The 19,908-nt window shown below is 47.5% G+C and overlaps 2 protein-coding genes across 2 annotated transcripts; both read left to right on the top strand.

Moving 5' to 3' along the window:
• The first annotated feature begins 1,232 nt into the window (after positions 1-1,232).
• On the top strand, positions 1,233-3,195 carry LOC144612244 (E3 ubiquitin-protein ligase TRIM39-like). The gene is made up of 2 exons (XM_078431803.1): positions 1,233-1,436; positions 2,502-3,195. Exons 1-2 carry the CDS (start codon positions 1,238-1,240, stop codon positions 3,029-3,031), a joined length of 729 nt encoding a protein of 242 aa, XP_078287929.1. The 5' UTR covers positions 1,233-1,237; the 3' UTR covers positions 3,032-3,195.
• A 3,950-nt stretch (positions 3,196-7,145) lies between these two features.
• LOC144612230 (zinc-binding protein A33-like) lies at positions 7,146-18,753 on the top strand. The gene is made up of 6 exons (XM_078431789.1): positions 7,146-7,268; positions 8,244-8,339; positions 12,060-12,293; positions 13,502-13,524; positions 14,535-14,653; positions 18,040-18,753. The coding sequence occupies exons 1-6, from the start codon at positions 7,146-7,148 to the stop codon at positions 18,567-18,569; spliced, it is 1,125 nt and encodes a 374-aa protein (XP_078287915.1). The 3' UTR covers positions 18,570-18,753.
• The last annotated feature ends 1,155 nt before the right edge of the window (positions 18,754-19,908 follow it).

Raw genomic sequence — 19,908 nt, 5'->3', positions numbered from 1 at the left:
TAGGTTAATTCTCGGAATGGCGGGACTGTCGTATGTTGAAAGGCTGGAGCAATTAGGCTTGTATACACTGGAATTTAGAAGGTTGAGGGGGGATCTTATTGAAACATATAAGATAATTAGGGGATTGGACACATTAGAGGCAGGAAACATGTTCCCAATGTTGGGGGAGTCCAGAACAAGGGGCCACAGTTTAATAATAAGGGGTAGGCCATTTAGAACGGAGATGAGGAAGAACTTTTTCAGTCAGAGAGTGGTGAAGGTGTGGAATTCTCTGCCTCAGAAGGCAGTGGAGGCCAGTTCGTTGGATGCTTTCAAGAGAGAGCTGGATGGAGCTCTTAAGGATAGCGGAGTGAGGGGGTATGGGGAGAAGGCAGGAACGGGGTACTGATTGAGAGTGATCAGCCATGATCGCATTGAATGGCGGTGCTGGCTCGAAGGGCTGAATGGCCTACTCATGCACCTATTGTCTATTGTCTATTGTAAATAGAATTAGTGTAGATACGTACAGAGCCCAGCATGGACATGTTGGTCTGCACTGCAGGACTCGACACTGACTAGCCAAATGTCACGTTCCATGTCATGAGGGAACACAATATATTGATTTTGAACTTTCATCTGACAGGAAGAGTCACACAACCTTCAGTCACAGATCACATCCCAGTTTGCTGAACTGCACCAGATTCTCACTGAGAAAGAGCAGTGCTTACTGGGAGAGATTCAGGAGGAAGAGAAGAAGATTGTAAAAACAATGGAGAAAAATCTTCAAGAGATTCAAGAGAATTTAAAGTCCATTCAGGAGGAGCTCTCAAAGTTACAGGAACAGATAGATCACAAGGACAGCGTGATATTTCTGAAGGTGAGGGGGTTACACTACAGTTTGGCGAAGTGAAAGTGTACATTCCGAAAAATGGTGGGTTAAACTTCTGAAATAAACGCCGCATTTACCAGTAGTTCAGAACTGGGTCAATGTTCCGTCTGTTCCAACTACTCACCACATCCGACAACAATGCCCCAAATTCCAGGAATCCTCATGTATTCATCCCACTTCAACTTAAATTTATCTGCAATATTGTCTTCAGGCCATCCTGTGAATTCCACGTTCTCTTTACTGCATTTGGGATTTTTGTAGCAATTTGGCCAAATACCCGCTGTCGGGATCATAACGATCCATCTCAGTTTATTGACATTTGTCTTTTATTTATTTCAGGAGGTAGCTGGTCGCAAGACGAGGTAGGACATGCTTTTGACTGAAACAATGTACGTTTTAAAAAAACAGCTCAAATGCTCAGTTTATAACCAGCTATTAAATATTTGCAGGTTTAGTGATGAAGCCAAACCAATGTTGGTGGTAGATGACGCGTTGCCGATTGAAACGTTTGATCGCACCTTTTTCTACAACATGGCATTGAGAGAAACATCTGATATCATCAAGCGAGGTAAAACTGATACCTCTTAACACCTCTTTGTCTGAAGAAAACTGCGTTCTCCAGAATTGATATCCACGCATGAAAATGTTTTGATGATCCAGCCGAGATCATGTTGCAAACTTTGACAGACTTCCTCGCAACCCATAACATTTCCCAGTCTCCACAAACGTACTATACACACCTCCTACATTCACATCCAAGCCACGAAAATATGAAATAAACAGCAAAGGTTGCAGCATCGATCTGTGATACACACCACCAGTAACAGACCTCCAGGCAGAAGAATCATCCTTCTACCGCTACCTTCCACCTCCAACCACCAAGCCAATTATGGGTCCATTTTACCAATTCGTCTTGGGTCCCACCTGCCTTCGCTTTCTGGACCAGCCTTACATGCGGAACATTGTCAAGTCCCTCAGTGAAGTTCATATATTGGTTCACAATGAGATCAGTGTGTTAGTTGTACACACCCATCAAATCCACCCGTGAATCCGCTCTCTTTCAACGACCCCACAACCACAAGTCTCCACCCATTCTGTCCAACACCCGATCATTCAACCTCTGCTTCCTTCCATGGTCCAAGCCACCCCTCCCTCTCCCTCACCCTCCACTCATAGAAACAGGGGCAGGTCATCTGGCCCCTCGTGTCTGCCCCCTTTCACTGTGATCATGACGACCCCACCACGCACCTCTACCTCCTCTTTAACAACCTCAAATTACCGCTAACCTCAATATCCTCTTGCTCCGATCTGCCTCCATATGTGTGTACCCCCCCCCTCCGTTTCTCCTTCACCACCGCAATCTCCCAATCCTCCTCACTCTCCGCACCCGTCCTCCCCGTCCACCCTCCCCCACCTCACGAAATTCCCCTCTCCGTCCCTGGATTAAAAACTCCGGGGGGGGAGATGTCTGTTGTCCCCCCGATGTGGTCGTGGGTGAAACCCCGGGCAGGGTTTCAGTTGTCCGCCCGCCTGTGCCTGAGGCCGAGCGGCCTCTCCCCCGGTCCCGGGGCCGCGCTGCCCGAGTCTCCCCCCCCCCCCCGGGGACTCTCTGATTCTCTGCTTCTCCCCCCAGTCTCCGTCACCCTGGATGTGGAAACAGCGCATGCGCAGCTCGAGGTGTCTGGGGATCGGAAGAGGGTGAGACGGACCCGGACCCGGAGGAGTCTCCCTGACACCGGGAAGAGGTTTACAGACAATGCGTGTGTGCTGGGATCGGAGGGGTTCACATCGGGGAGACATTACTGGGAGGTGAAGGTGGCGGGGAGTGAGGACTGGAGTCTGGGAGTCGCCGCAGAGTCTGTGGAGAGGAAGGGATGGGTCCCACTGACCCCGGAGACTGGAGTCTGGAGCATCTGGCGGGGGGGTGACAAGTTTGATGCATTCACCTCCCCTCCATCCCCTCTCCCCGCCCGTCCCGTCCCCGGGAGGGTGGGAGTTTATCTCAGTTACGAGTCCGGGACGGTTTCATTTTACGACGCGGCCACCAAGTCCCATCTCCACACCTTCACTGGGAATAAATTCACGGGGAAACTTTATCCTTTCTTCTGGCCTTGGGATGTAAACTGGCTGAGAATCTGCTCCGGTTCCGCTCCGGGTGTGTAAAAGTGTCGGGTCCCGGGACCGGCGTCAGGAGCGGGGCTCAGGGGCTGTGGGGCAGAAACCCGGTGGACAACAGGTCGGCGCTGAACGGCTCCCATTTAATACCCATATTCCGCGTTGTAAAAAACCCCAGTGAGCGCGGAAATAAAACCAGGGGGAATGTAAATGTGGGAAGAGAGAAATAAAGAGCAAGTGAAATCAGAGCTGTCGATCCGTTCATTTCAACGCGTTAACCGCGTCCGTCATCGGAACAGAAACACTTTTGTGAAAATATAAAGATTGAAACAATTTCCCTTCCCGCGGGCTCCGCGGGTTCAGCAACAGCCGCGGGCGGCGGGTCCTAAACTCGCCCCGAGTCACAACGCGGCACCAGCGGGGTTTGTGTGGACTTCAACAGCGGCGTAAAGGCGAGTATGGATGGGGGGGGGGGGGGGGGGGGGGCAGGTGGAGACAGGAGGGGGGAATGACATCGGAAATTCCCTCCAGTGAGAGAAGGCAAAGTGAATATTGGAAATGGTAGATACAAGAAATCTGTTGAAATATAACGGGGGTGCGGGGAAAAAATCAACAAAGTGCTGGAGGAACTCAGCGGGCCAGGCAGCATCTGTGGATGGAAATGGACAGATCACGCTTCAGGGTCGGGACCCTTGTTTGGTCTGAAGGAGGATTTCCAAGAGCTACAGTCTGTTATATCAGAGTGAATGAATTGGTGTTGATGTCGTTCGGAAGAGGGCGGGAAAGGTCTGACTCGGGAGGTGTAAATAGGAGAGAGGAATGAAATTGGAAATTACTGGAAGGCAGAAGAATAAAGCTGAATGTTGGGAGTGGGAGATACAATGGGTCTCTCGGTGTTGATGGCCATGTAGAACTAGAACAGTCTCTTCGGCCCACATAGAACGTGGAACAGTACAATGCCAAGCTAATCTCTGTTTCCTCTAGTTGCTCCGCTTTTCTCCCACATCCCAAAGACGTGCGGGTTTGCAGGTTAGTTGGCCCCTGTGAAGTAGCCCCTGGTGTATAGAGAGTGGATGAGAAAGTGGGATAACATAGAACTGGTGTGAACGGGTGATCGATGGTGGTCGTTGATTCAGTTCCTCTCCCACTCTGGTCGTTGTACTAGTTTCACTGTCGTCCTGGTGAGTTTCATTGCCTGTAACTCGTTTTCACCGAGCTCACAGCCAACAATGGCCTGCTTCTTTTATCATCATTATTTGTTCACGTATCTTTCATTTGTTGACAATCTTTGTACCACTGTCGATATATCTCGTTTCACTTTCCCAATCAGAAGAAGGGTCTCGACCCGAAACGTCTCCGAATCCTGTTCACCAGAGATGCTGCCTGACCCGCTGACCTACTCCAGCTTTTTGTGTCTATCTTCGCGGGGCCGAAAGGCCTGTTTCCGTGCTGTATCTCTGCACCAAACCGTGTTCTGTTAATCGGGAACAGGACTGTTTGCACATCTTGGTTCTGCCAATAGATGGCAGCAACGCCACGCGGTGCGACCACAGACCAGCTGTAACTTTGAGAATTCACTTTGACAATTGCGAAACAGCGGGAATCTGGTTTAATAAGTGACTTTTGTCACCTGTTACCACACCCGAAGCCCAAACCAAATGCATGGCTTAAAACGTTGAGGCTTTAAAATGTGCAATAGAAGCAAAAATTGTCCCAAATACTCAGCTGGTCAGGCAGCAACAGCAAGGTGAAACAGACCTTACATTTCAAATCAAATACTGATGACCAATGGTGTTCAACCTGAGTCATTAATTCCGTTTCTTTCTCTACAAACGCTAACCAACCTTCTGAGTATTTCTTGCATCTTACTGTACATCTTCATTTTGGATTTTCAGCATCTGGGTTTTTATTTTAGTTTTTCCAGTTCAATGGGCGATTGGAATGTGAATCTGCCCATAAACTGCCAAGAGAAAAAAACAGAAAGCCTTGGCGGCAGTATGGGGTATTTGGAAAGAGAAGGCTTAATATTTCTGTGGTACTGTGGAGCAGCGGGAAGAGCCGCTGCCTGAAGGCCAGGGACCCGGGTTCGATCCTGACCTCAGCTGCTGACTGTTCTAAGTTTGCACGTTCTCCTTGTGGCCTCGTGGATTTCCTCCGGGTGTTCTGGTTTCCTCCCACAATCAAAGGACATGCCGGTTTGTACGTTTATTGGCCTTCTGTAAAAGCCCCAAGTGTGTGGGGAGTAGATGGGAAAATGGGACAACAGAGAATAAGTGTGAATTGATGACAGACACAAAAAGCTGCAGGAATTCAACGGGTCTGACGGCATCTCTCTAGAAAAGGAGTGAATTGGTGATCGATGGGCCTGTTTCCATGCTGTATGTCTAAAGAAAAGTAAGGTCCACTGTAAACTTCTCTCTCGTCAGAAAAATAACCTCCAACTACCACGCAACAGAGAAAACAAGACACAGATCAGTGCAGCACAAGAACAGACCCTTCAACACCTAATGACCAGCTGATGGAAAGACCGTTCAGAAGCCCGATAACAGAGGGGAGGAGGCTGCCCCTGAGACTAGCAGTGCGCCCTTCCAAGGTTCTGTACCTTCTGCGCAACAAGAGCAGGGAGAAAAGGGAATGGCCGGGGTGGGACGTATTTGATTATGTTGTCTGCTTCTCCGAGACAGAAATAAGTGCAGATGGAGTCTGGTCAGGGCCTCATCCACAATTCTCTGAAATTTCTCGCGCTCTTTTCCCAAACCAAGTTGTGACGCAAACGGACAGTGCGCATTTTATGGTGAATCTTGGAGGTTTGCCAGAGTAATAGAATGAAAGAGTGAGACAGCAGCCAACATGTTCCAGCTACACTAGTCCCAGCTTTTGGTCCATATCCCTCCAAACCTGGCCCATCCAGGTACCTGTCTAACTGCTCCTTAAATGATGGGATAGTCCCTGCCTCAACCACATCCTCTGGCAGTTTGTTCCACAAATCCACCAATCATTGTGCCAAAAAGTTACCGCTCAGGTTCTTATTAAATCTTTTCCCCTTCACCTTAAACCTAAGTCGTCTGGTCCTCGAATCACCTACTCTGGGCAAGAGACTCTGTTCACCCAATCTAGTCCTCTCATGACCTTATACAGCTCTATAAGGTTACCCTTCATCCTCCTGCACTCCAAGGAATAGAGTCCCAACCTACTCAATCTCTGCCTATAGCTCAGACTGTCTTGTCCTGACCACATGTTTGGCGACATGCCGAATTGCCTCAGTCCACTGATGAAGCACAGGTGTTGGTGTGGCGTCTTGGCTGTGTCTTCAGTGTGGTTGATCCGCCATAGATCGTTGATGATATTTACGCCAAGGAGCCTGATGCCCTTCACCATTTCCACTTCAGCGTGTTTGATGCTGACATGGGCTTGTCCTCCACTGCGCGTGCTGGTGGAGTGCCTGCCCCAATCAGGCTTCAATTGCTTCAGACGCTGATGGGAAGTCAACAAACCTGAGCGTTGTGCAATTCTAAACATCCCCATCTGTGATGAACGGCGGTTTATCGACAATGCAACGTCCTGTTATTGCAATAATGAGTGCGCATAATCAGAGGGAAAGAGGTTTTACGAGGATGTTGCCAGGACTCAAGGGCCCGAGCTATCAGGAGAGGTTGAGCAGGCTGGAACTCTCTACCTTGGTGCGCAGGAGGATGAGGGATGACCTTAGAGAGGACTAAAAAACCACGAGAGCAACAGATCGGGAAGATGTACAGTCTCTTGCCAAGAGTAGAGGAATCGAGAACCAGAGGACATAAGTTGAAGGTGAGCGTGGAAAGATTTAATAGGAACCTGAGGGGTAACACAATATGGGTGGTGGGTATATGGAACGAGCTGCTGCAGGAGGTAGTTGGGCAGAGACTATCACAACGTTTACGAAGTAGTTGTACAGATACATGGATAGGGCAGGTTTGGAGGGATATGGGCCAAACGCGGGCACTGCAGGTCGGTCCAAGAACCTAATGGTTGTGGGGGAGGAGCTGGGAATGGGAGCTATAATGAACCTGTCGGTTTAGTTGATGGCCACAAAGAACGAGATCAGTCCCTTCAGCCCAGATCAGACTATGCAATGCCACCACTCCAGCAGCACGTTCCAGGCACCCACCACCCTGTGTGATAAAACATGACCCTTGAAATTTGCCCCCTGTGCAAAAATCTATGTGGTCTCGTCAGAGCCGAGAGGGAAGGGGGGGCGGCGCGGGGGCGCCTGGTGCCTCGTCCGGCGGGACCTGGTTCGCCGTTGCGGGTAAATATAGACAGTTCCATAAACATCCCGCAACTTTGTCGGCCCCAGAAACGTGGCGACTCTCTCTGCACTGCCTGGGGGAGGTCTGTATTTTACCGGATTGCAAGCAAAAGCAAAGCATTTCACTGTCCCTTGTTTCATGTGACAATAGAGTATAATTGGCTCATTGAGTTGAATTCAAGTTTGCACATGAGACTGTTAAATGAAATAACAGTGTTTGCCGTGGATATAATATCATTGTGCAGCCTAATATAATGAACAATTCACGATGGGAAACACTGATGTATTTAGTTTAAGGGAATGAAATTTACAGGCAGCTTATTGCATATAACATCCACTTACTGGTCAGGGCTGTGATTGACGAGGCTGAGCTCCGCCTCCCCTCAGCCGTGCCCCGATGCTGCAAGGATTCAGCAGCTGCGCCAAAGGGATCGCGTTTTGAACCAGGAAGTGGCGGAGTTACAATGGCTGCGAAAGACCAGGTCGAGAGTTTAGCGGAGGAGTTAGTTTGTCCCATCTGCCTGGAATTCTTCACCGATCCGGTTATACTGGAGTGCGGGCACAACTTCTGCCGCTCCTGTATCACACAGAGTTGGGACAGGGAGGAGAGAAACTCCTGCCCGGAATGTAGAGAGGAGTTTGTAGACCGCACCCTCAGGGTGAATCGGGCCTTAGTTAGACTGGCTGAGAAAGCTCGAACACTGAGCCTGAATCGGGAAATAATTCCAGAGAAGGAAAGTAAACCTCACTGCGAGGAACATCAGGAAGAACTGAAGCTGTTTTGTGAAACTGATAAGAAGCTGATCTGCCTGGTTTGTGCAGCTGGGCGGGAACACAAGTCTCACAGCTTCATGCCGGTTAAAGAAGCTGTTGAAAACCACAAGGTAAAAGCAAACCGATTTTAAACGCATCATTGTTTAATTCCATTTTTACTGTTCAACCATTTAATTTTCTGATTCCCAAACACAATTCCAGGATCAGGTGAAATCTTCCATCCAGTCTCTCACAAAAGATAAATCAGGGATCCAGCAAATGGAGCAGCGACAGAAAGAGAAGATTTCTGGAGTTCTGGTGAGGCTTTTAAGTTTCGATTTCCTGATCTTGTGCAGGTTTGATCCCTGTGACGCGTGTAATAACAGGGCAGCGCAGTGACGCAAGTAGTGCTGTTGTCTCCCAGTTCTGGTGAGCGGGTTCGATCCTGACCTCGGGGGCTGACCGTGTGGTTCACGCCTTCTCCCTGTGACCGCGGCGGATTTCTTCCACGTCCCCAACAAAGATACTAGAGGAGCAAAATGAACCTCTCCGTCGAAATTGCGTCCACTGAAGTTTAGTACGTAACATCATTTTAGTAAGGAAAACCCACCTCTCGCTGTGTAATCAGTGTTGTGGGGGAACAGTATGTGTGATGATCCCATCAAAGTGCAGAAAATATCTCATCTATCAACCCACATTTTATTGTTATTTTTATTTTAAAATGTTTTCCCCCTGCTAAATTTCTCTGGTTTTATTTTCTTACTGTTTCTGCCCATGTCCCTCCCATCCTTCCTCCCCAGTCCCCTCTTTTGTGCAGTTTCCCCTGTATTGCTCAAACACACACTCAGCACAAATTTAACATACATTTCATTAGGGCCTTCCCGTACACATTCGCAATCAGTGACATCAAACTTATTTCCAGAAATCCTAATATTATGAATAAAATAATTATGAACACATATTAAGATATTTATAATAATAATAATAAACATTTATTTTTTATCGCGCTTTTCCAAATGCTCAAAGACGCTTTACAAAAACAGTCAAGACATAAAAACAAACAAACGAATTGTCCTGACGGAGAAGCGGCGAACAAATAGCGCCAGCGTCCTCTCACGTCAGGGTCCGGCAGTGGACAATAAAGAACACAAGACACACAATTACAATTTTAACACAAACAGCCATCACAGTGATTGCTCCAGGCACACCCTCGCTGTGATGGAAGGCAAAGAAAAGTCTTATCTCCATTTTTCCATTATTTTCATTCTACATTAGTGTAATAAAATGTAATGCATACATACCTACACTTATACAGAAGTGCTAGCTTTAGACATGAATAATGTACATTACCACCATAGTTTAGTTTTGAATTTAACATATAATTGAGGGGGTCGGTGCAATATAGTGCTAACCCTCAGTTTTGTGAAAAATGAGTTACAGGCATTGACACGATACTTACCCACAATCCTACAACCTGTAAAAAAATCATATTTAAATTTAACCGATAAGTTGGTCAAATAACATGGGCACCTTCTAGGTTTTGTTGTGATTAATGGATTTTTTAAATGTGAGTATCTCATAACGATACATTTGTGGGTTAGCAGTATATTGCACCCCCTTCAATTTTACATCATTCAAAAATGAATTTCATAAAACAAGGATAACACCTTTTATTTCTGTCATTCATGGTAAGTTTTACATCATTTTATGTGCAAGATATACAGGGTTGCACTGTTTTGCATATCAGCTAACCAATGAAATGATCATGTCCTGATTTATACCAGCACTTCACCTTCCCTCCTTTGTCTGAAGAAGGGTCCCAACATGAAACATCACCCATCCTTTTTCTCCAGAGATGCTGCCTGACCCGGTGATTTACTCCACCACTGTGTCTATTTGAATTGGATTCGTGCTCTGTACCACATCAGGCAGCATTGGTCATTTTAGTGGCTGTCAAGGATTTTTAACTAATCAATTCACCAATTCAAATTTTCTTGGCTCTAATTATAAAGTTAAATGTCTTTTCGATTATATTGTGGATACAGTCGAGTTCTATTGTTGGCAAATGCCAAATCTCTGCTTCCATGACTTTCTAAAATAAAGCAAAAAGAGATACAGCTCGTGGAGGTGAAAATAAAATTAACAGAGAAAGCAAATATGATCAATTGGCCTGATACAGATAGAGTGGATCTCTAGTGCAGATATTCAATCAGTAACATCCAAATTTTAAAGATCATGAAGCAGCAACTCGTCAAGAAATAGTCATAGGGGTCAACCAACAACTTATCCAAGAAGAAGAACAAAAATAATTGTTAGCAAACATTTTATATACGAACAAATCGCAGACAGTTGTGAACACAGCCCAGTCTGGCACACAGAATCTGTTTACTAAAATGGCGCTGAAATTTACCCATGACCAATTACGGTTTTACGTGTCGGGTGGTCTATCTTGCTCCTCTAGTATCTTTGGTGCCCAATACATGCTGGTTCAAAGGTCAATCGGTGACTGTAAATTATTCCTGCGGAGGTGGGTGGTGGGCGGATGAATGAGAATTAATGGGTACGTGAAAAGGAATAGGCAGCAGGGAATTAAAGTCATAAGGAATAGGAGTAGAATGAGGCCATTTCGCCCATCGCATCTACGCCGCCATTCAATAATGGCTGACCTATCTCTCCCTCCTTACCCCATTCTCCTGCCTTCTCACCATAATCTCTGAAACCTGTACTAATCAAGAATCTATCTTTGCCATAAAAAATATCCATAGCCTTCTGTGGCAAAAAAAATCCACAGATTCACCACCCTCTGACCAAAGAAATTTCTCTTCAACTTCCTAAATTAGCGTCCTTTAATTCTGAGGCTATGACTTTGAGTCCTGCATTCTCCCACTAGTGGAAACATCCTCTCCACAACCCCTCTATCCAAGCCTTTCACTATTCTGTATGTTTTAATTAGACAATAGACAATAGACAATAGGTGCAGGAGTAGGCCATTCAGCCTTTCGAGCCAGCACCGCCATTCAATGCGATCATGGCTGATCACTCTCAATCAGTACCCCGTTCCTGCCTTCTCCCCATACCCCCTCACTCCGCTATCCTTAAGAGCTCTATCCAGCTCTCTCTTGAAAGCATCCAACGAACTGGCCTCCACTGCCTTCTGAGGCAGAGAATTCCACACCTTCACCACTCTCTGACTGAAAAGGTTCTTCCTCATCTCCGTTCTAAATGGCCTACCCCTTATTCTTAAACTGTGGCCCCTTGTTCTGGACTCCCCCAACATTGGGAACATGTTTCCTGCCTCTAATGTGTCCAATCCCCTAATTATCTTATATGTTTCAATAAGATCCCCCCTCATCCTTCTAAATTCCAGTGTATACAAGCCCAATCGCTCCAGCCTTTCAAAATACGACAGTCCCGCCATTCCGGGAGTTAACCTAGTGAACCTACGCTGCACGCCCTCCATAGCAAGAATATCCTTCCTCAAATTTGGAGACCAAAACTGCACACAGTACACCAGGGCCCGGTACAACTGTAGAAGGACCTCTTTGCTCCTAAACTCAACTCCTCTTGTTACGAAGGCCAACATTCCATTGGCTTTCTTCACTGCCTGCTGTACCTGCATGCTTCCTTTCATTGACTGATGCACTAGGACACCCAGATCTCGTTGAATTAGGTCCCCCTCATTCTCTGAAACCCCAGCGAGTACTGGCCCAGTGCTAACAAACGCTCCTCATAGGTTAACCCACTCATTCCTGGGATCATTCTTGTAAACCTCCTCTGGACCCTCTCCAGAGCCAGCACATCTTTCCACAGATATGGTGCCTAAAATTGCTCACAATATTACAAATGCGGCCTTACCAGCGCCTTATGGAGCCTCAACATCACATCCCTGCTTTTGTACACAAGGCCTCTTGAAATAAATGCTGGCACAGAGTTTGCTTTCCTTACTATTGATCTATGCCTTTATTCCTACCACCAAAATGCATGACTCCACACTTTGTGATCTTGATGAAATATTGATCTTCACCTTTCATTTCACAGGAACAGTCACACAACCTTCAGTCTAAGATCAAATCCCAGTTTGCTGAACTGCACCAGATTCTCACTGAGAAAGAGCAGCGAGGACTGGCAGATATCCGGGAGGAAGAGAAGAAGATTCTAAATGCAATGGAGAAAAATCATCGAGAAATTGAAGAGAATTTAAAATTCATTCAGGAGGAACTCTTTAAGTTGCAGCAGCAGATGGATCAAAAGGACAATGTGGTGTTTCTGAAGGTGAGGGGTGACACTACAGTCTGGCGAAGTGAAAGTGCACAGTCACAAAATGGTGGGGGATGTTTCTGAAATAAATGCTGCCTTTACCAGTAATTCAGAACTGGGTTAATGTTTCATCTGTTCCAGTTGTAGTTGTTCCCAAACTAATTGGCCTCCCGCATAATCTATGGGATCTCAGGACTGCCTGGCCGGAATGTAGAGAGGTGTTTGTATTCTGTGGAGTTCAGAACAACCCGGGTGATCCTATATCTGATCTCAAGGACCACGAATGGACAGAGGGCAGTAAATCTCTGGGACTCTCCAACCAGGAGACTCTGAGAGGTTTAACCTGTTGGACGTATTTATACCAGAGAAAGATACATTTTTGAAAATATGTGGAATTGAAATCAAAGGGGATGGGACAAAGCGGAGGAGTTCAGCCCTGGGCTAGATCAGCCATGACCACATGGTGGGGATTAGCATTGAAATCTAGAACGTGGCGCACACAGCAGATTGATCATCTACATCCGGTTCCCATCAGCAGTGGGCGGTCACCTTGGGGGAATTTGCTCGGTTTGTTTTACCCACCTTTGTTCACCATAGAATGACTTCCCATTCTACATCATAGACAGGCCATTCGGCCCATCCTATCCAGTCAAGATTTCAGCTCCACTCAACATCCTTCCCATCTACTCACCACACCCGGTAACAATACCCCGAATTCCAGGAGTGCTCAAGTGTTTATCCCACTTGCCCTTAAATTATCTCTGCTGTTGGCTTCAGTCCCTCCAATGCAAGTGAGGTCCATGTTCTCATGACTGCATTCCTTTCAGTATTTATTGAAGACCACGTTACATTTCAGCTTTGATTTTTGCTCTCCCATCGATTAGAGATATTATTTCATCCTCACCCATTTAAATCCACCGATAAACTTAAATCTTATCTCATCATTCCTGACATCTTCCCCAGATAAACTCCAACAACCTGCCCAGTCTTTGCATTGAGTTCCATCCTCTCAGTTATGGCGTCATTCTCATGAACATTCCTTATGCTTTCCCCCTTCGTTCTACGTCTCGACTGTAATGTCCGCTTTCTATCTGCATGACAGCGGTGATAAGAGTTGGGAAATGGGAATTATCAGAGGGCTGTGGAAATGTGGACAAATTCCCGCTGTCGGGAATAGGACGGTCCATCTCAGTCAATTGAGATTTGTGTTTTATTTCTTTCAGGAGGAAGCTGGTCGCAAGCGAAGGTAGGACATGCTCTTGACGGAAACATTGTAAGGTTTTGTAACATTGCACCTTATTGTAACATTGCACCTTATTGTAACATTGCACCTCATTGTAACATTGTAACATTGCACCTCATTGTAACATTGTAACATTGCACCTCATTGTAACATTGTAACATTGCACCGCATTGTAACATTGTAACATTGCACCTTAACAGCAGGGGGACCAACATTCTGGCAGGCAGGTTTGCTAGTGCTGCATGTGTGGCTTTAAACTGAGTAGTGAGGGGCAGCGGTTGACAAATTGGGAATATGAAGATGGAGTTAAAGGGGAAGCGAATACATGAGAAATTGCAAAGGACTCTTGAATAAATGGGAAGGGAAGTTCTAGATGGGATAAGAGAGCAAGGTCAGGGCAAATTGTAACAGGTGTGAGAGGGGAGGTGAATACCGAAGGTAAAGTGCTGTATTTAAATGCGCGAAGTATAAAAAATAAAGTGGATGAGCTTGAGGCTGTCATATGTTGAAAGACGAGAGCGACTAGGCTTTTATACACTGGAATTTAGAAGGATGAGAGGGGATCTTATTGAAACATATAAGATTATTAAGGGGTTGGACACGTTAGAGGCAGGAAACATGTTCCCAATGTTGGGGGAGTCCAGAACTAGGGGCCACAGTTTAAGAATAAGGGTAGGCCATTTAGAACGGAGGTGAGGGAAAACTTTTTCAGTCAGAGAGTTGTAAATCTGTGGAATTCTCTGCCTCAGAAGGCAGTGGAGGCCAGTTCTCTGGATGCATTCAAGTGAGAGCTAGATAGAGCTCTTAAGGATAGTGGAGTCAGGGGGTATGGGGAGAAGGCAGGAAAGGGGTACTGATTGAGAATGATCAGCCATGATCACATTGAATGGAGGTTCTGGCTCGAAGGGCCGAATGGCCTCCTGCTGCACATATTGTATAATGTCTATTGCTTTGTTCAACAGCCCAATATATTTCTAACGCTCAGTTTATAACCAGCTGTTAAATATTTGCAGAGTTGGTGTTGAAGCCAACCCACAGTCGGTGGTAGATGGTCACTTGCTGCTTGAAAAGTTTGAAACTCCTTTTTTGTACAACACGGTATTGGCAGAAGCATCTGGTGCCATCAAGCAAGGTAAAGCTTATACCTTTTCCATTGTTCTTGTTTCTGACATCTTTAAGTAATGCGTAGATGCAAGCATTAATGGTATTTTGGACTGAAGGGAAATTGAAGATTTGATCTACCACCAAACATAGCTGCAGAAAAGCATCACAAAGTCAGAGAGTTGTGTCACACAGAAACAGGCCCTTTGACTCGACACGACCATGCCAACTAAGTTGCCCAACCGAGCTTGTCCCACTTGCCTGAGTCTGACACATATTCTTCCAGGTCTTTCTTATCCACGTATCCACCAAACTGTCTGTAAATGGTCGTCATTGTAGCTCCCTCCACCATTTCCTCTGTCAGTTTGTTCCATACTCACACAACGCATTGACTGTAACAGCTGCTCCTTTTTACTGTTTCCACTCTCACCTTGAACTGATGCACTCTAGGTTTAGACTCTCCTACCTTTGGCTAAAATACTGTGGTTATTCACCATATCTGTGCAACTTATATAGATCTTATACACAACTCTTAAAGCACCCTGATGGGCTCCAAAGACAAATGTCCCTGCCTGTCCAACGTCTCCCTTCAGACCTGATGAAATTGGCGTAAACACTTTTGCACCCTCTCCAATTTACAAACAACCTCATTGTGTCAAACGCTGTATTTAATATCCTGACCTGTGAAAGCATGAGCGACAAATACATTCTTCACCTCCCTGCCCGTCACCGTTGCATCTTCCATGGCACTGTGTACCTGCACCCCGACATCTCTCCGTTCTATAAAGCTCCCCGTTTACTGTGTATGTCCTGCCCTGGTTTGTCTCAGCAAAGTGCATCGCCTCACCTTCACATGAATAAATCCCACCTGCCGTTCCTGAGCCCATTGGCCCAGTTCACAGGGATCCCATTTACTCTCAGGTAACATTCTTCACTCTCCACAATGTCACCAATTTTACTTCCATCTGCAAACTGACTAACCTTGCAACCTACATACACACACAATCGTGTATATAAATAAGGAACAACAGTGGGCTCTGTTTCCAGTCTGAAAAACAACCCTCTACCAACATCCTCTGTCTGCGGCCTTCAGGTAATGTTGTGTTCCATCCGCTAGTTCACCCCGGATTCCATGAGATCCAACCTTCCAGAGCGGCCTCCCATGTGGTGTGTAGAAGTTGCATCTCTCGGAGGGCAGTGAATATCTGGCATGTTGTGCCCAGGGTGGTGGTATAAAGCTGAGTTGTTGGATATGTGCAAATTGGCTGCAAATAAATATTTGATAGATTGAAAATATAAGATGATGGGGAACTGACACAGAAGAGGAATTGGTGCCAGCTTAGATCAGCCATGATCACATTGAATGGAGGGGCAAGCCTGAGGAGTCGATCCTAATCCTGCTCCTGTTTTCTTTTGTTCCTTTCCTCCTGTGTACCGATATATTGACAGACTTGACACAGGGGGAATGCAGCAAAGATTAACAATACGTGCCTGGGACAATGTGTTTGCTGTGTGGGGTGAGATTGAGTAGACTAGGCCTGTGTACTCGAGTGTTTGGGTGTATTAGAGGGGATCTCAGTGAAACACAGAGTTCTTACAGGGCTCAGTGGGCTGGATGCAGGGAGGATGGTTCCCCTGTCAGAGGGGTCTGGAGAGCGGGCACTCTCTCAGAATGTGGGCTGCACCATGTAGCACAGAGATAAGGAGACATTACTGCACGCAGAGGCTGGGGAACGACCCTGCACCGGTGGCTGTGGAGACTCAGTCATTCAGTGCTCTTGTAGCTGAGAGCCGTGGTTGTACATTACAGAGTCTGGCCCTTCGGCCCATCGTGTCCATGACCGTCTTTTCCCCAGCTATACGAATCGATTTGCCCACATTCCATCGGCATTCTTCTGCACCTCACCTATTTAAGTACCTCCAATATATTGATGATATCTCACTCCACCACCTCCTCTGTAGCATGTTCCAGATATCACCCACTCTCAGTGTAAATCTATGTACTATACCTCTTGTTTGTTTGTTTGTTTGTTCATGAACTACAGCCAAAACGGTCCACGATAGCGATTTTAAGCCCACCTTGCTCACCGTCATCCCTTTGGTGCTAATGGAAGAAGTTTCAATCAAATCGGTGTTATATTTTTTAAGTTATTCACATTTTAAAGTATAAATCTATCTCCTAGGGAGGGATGGGGGAGGGAGTGAGGTAGGGGGAGGGAGGGAGAAGTGGGGGGAGTGAGGGAGGGAGGGGAGGAGACGGAGATTGGGGGAGGAGAGGGTGCTGTACCAATGCAGGAGAGGTTTGGCCCAGCGGGTCCACTTGGTCTAGTAAAACCTAAATCTCAGATATACTTTAAAATTCTTTGCTCTCAATATAAACCTGCACTCTCGTGATTTGATATCCCTGCATGCGAATAAGGTTTAGATAATTACCCTGCATCCTGCTGCAGACTTTGACAACCTTCCCCACGATCCACAATTTTTGCTTCCTCCACAAACTTACTAATCACACCTCCCACATTCACATCCAAGCTATGATCATATAACATAAACAGCAAAGGTTGCAGCGCCGATCTCTGCTGCACACCACAAGCCACAGACCTCCAAGGAGAAAAATTATCCTTCTAACGCTACCTTCTACCTCCAACCACCAAGCCACTTGTGGATCCATTTCACCAGCTCGCCTTCGATCCCACCTGCCTTCGCTTTCTGGACCAGCCCTTACACGCGGAACATTGTCAAGTCCCTCAGTGAAGTTCATATATTGGTTCACAATGAGATCAGTGTGTTAGTTGTACACACCCATCAAATCCACCCGTGAATCCGCTCTCTTTCAACGACCCCACAACCACAAGTCTCCACCCATTCTGTCCAACACCCGATCATTCAACCGCTGCTTCCTTCCATGGTCCAAGCCACCCCTCCCTCTCTCTCACCCTCCACTCATAGAGACAGGGGCAGGTCATCTGGCCCCTCATGTCTGTCCCCTTTCACTGTGATCATGACGACCCCACCACGCACCTCTACCTCCTCTTTAACAACCTCAAATTACTGCTAACCTCAATATCCTCTTGCTCCGATCTGCCTCCATATGTGTGTACCCCCCCCCCCCTTCGTTTCTCCTTCACCACCGCAATCTCCCAATCCTCCTCACTCTCCGCACCCGTCCTCCCCGTCCACCCTCCCCCACCTCACGAAATTCCCCTCGCCATCCCTGGATTAAAAACTCCGGGGGAGATGTCTGTTGTCCCCCCGATGTGGTCGTGGGTGAAACCCCGGGCAGGGTTTCAGTTGTCCGCCCGCCTGTGCCCGAGGCCGAGCGGCCTCTCCCCCGGTCCCGGGGCCGCGCGCTGCCCGAGTCTCCCCCCCGACCCCACCCCCCCCGGGGACTCTCTGATTCTCTGCTTCTCCCCCCAGTCTCCGTCACCCTGGATGTGGAAACAGCGCATGCGCAGCTCGAGGTGTCTGAGGATCGGAAGAGGGTGAGACGGACCCGGACCCGGAGGAGTCTCCCTGACACCGGGAAGAGGTTTACAGACTGGGAGTGTGTGCTGGGATCGGAGGGGTTCACATCGGGGAGACATTACTGGGAGGTGGAGGTGGCGGGGAGTGAGCGCTGGAGTCTGGGAGTCGCCGCAGAGTCTGTGGAGAGGAAGGGAGACGACATACTGACCCCGGAGACTGGAGTCTGGAGCATCTGGTGGCGGGGTGACAAGTTTGTTGCATTCACCTCCCCTCCATCCCCTCTCCCCGCCCGTCCCATCCCCGGGAGGGTGGGAGTTTATCTCAGTTACGAGTCCGGGACAGTTTCATTTTACGACGCGGCCACCAAGTCCCATCTCCACACCTTCACTGGGAATAAATTCACGGGGAAACTTTATCCTTTCTTCTGGACTGGGGATGTAAACTGGCTGAGAATCTGCTCCGGTTCCGCTCCGGGTGTGTAAAAGGGTCGGGTCCCGGGACCGGCGTCAGGAACGGGGCTCAGGGGCTGTGGGGCAGAAACCCGGTGGACAACAGGTCTGCGCTGAACGGCTCCCATTTAATCCCCAAATTCCGCGTCGTAAAAAACCCCAGTGAGCGCGGAAATAAAACCAGGGGGAATGTAAATGTGGGAAGAGAGAAATAAAGAGCAAGTGAAATCAGAGCTGTCGATCCGTTCATTTCAACGCGTTAACCGCGTCCGTCATCGGAACAGAAACACTTTTGTGAAAATATAAAGATTGAAACAATTTCCCTTCCCGCGGGCTCCGCGGGTTCAGCAGCAGCCGCGGGCGGCGGGTCCTAAACTCGCCCTGAGTCACAACGCGGCACCAGCGGGGTTGGTGTGGACTTCAACAGCAGCGTAAAGGCGAGTATGGGGGGGGGGGGGGGGGGGTGGGGGGCAAGTGGAGACAGGAGGGGGGAATGACATCGGAAATTCCCTCCAGTGAGAGAAGGCAAAGTGAATATTGGAAATGGTAGATACAAGAAATCTGTTGAAATATAACGGGGGTGCGGGGAAAAAATCAACAAAGCGCTGGAGGAACTCAGCGGGCCAGGCAGCATCTGTGGATGGAAATGGACAGACCACGCTTCAGGGTCGGGACCCTTGTTTGGTATGAAGGAGGATTTCCAAGAGCTACAGTCTGTTATATCAGAGTGAATGAATTGGTGTTGATGTCGTTCGGAAGAGGGCGGGAAAGGTCTGACTCGGGAGGTGTAAATAGGAGAGAGGAATGAAATCGGAAATTACTGGAAGGGAGAAGAATAAAGCTGAATGTTGGGAGTGGGAGATACAATGGGTCTCTCGGTGTTGATGGCCATGTAGAACTAGAACAGTCTCTTCGGCCCACATAGAACGTGGAACAGTACAATGCCAAGCTAATCTCTGTTTCCTCTAGTTGCTCCGCTTTTCTCCCACATCCCAAAGACGTGCGGGTTTGTAGGTTAGTTGTCCCCTGTGAAGTAGCCCCTGGTGTATAGAGAGTGGATGAGAAAGTGGGATAACATAGAACTGGTGTGAACGGGTGATCGATGGTGGTCGTGGATTCAGTCCCTCCCCCACCCTGGTCGTTGTACTAGTTTCACTGTCGTCCTGGTGAGTTTCATTGCCTGTAACTCGTTTTCACCGAGCTCACAGCCAACAATGGCCTGCTTCTTTTATCATCATTATTCGTTCACGTATCTTTCTTTCATTTGTTGACAATCTTTGTACCACTGTCGATATATCTCGTTTCACTTTCCCAATCAGAAGAAGGGTCTCGACCCGAAACGTCTCCTAATCCTGTTCACCAGAGATGCTGC

Source organism: Rhinoraja longicauda, chromosome 43, assembly GCF_053455715.1.
Source record: "Rhinoraja longicauda isolate Sanriku21f chromosome 43, sRhiLon1.1, whole genome shotgun sequence".
NCBI lineage: Eukaryota > Metazoa > Chordata > Chondrichthyes > Rajiformes > Arhynchobatidae > Rhinoraja > Rhinoraja longicauda.
This window is presented reverse-complemented; position numbering and strand designations above follow the sequence as displayed.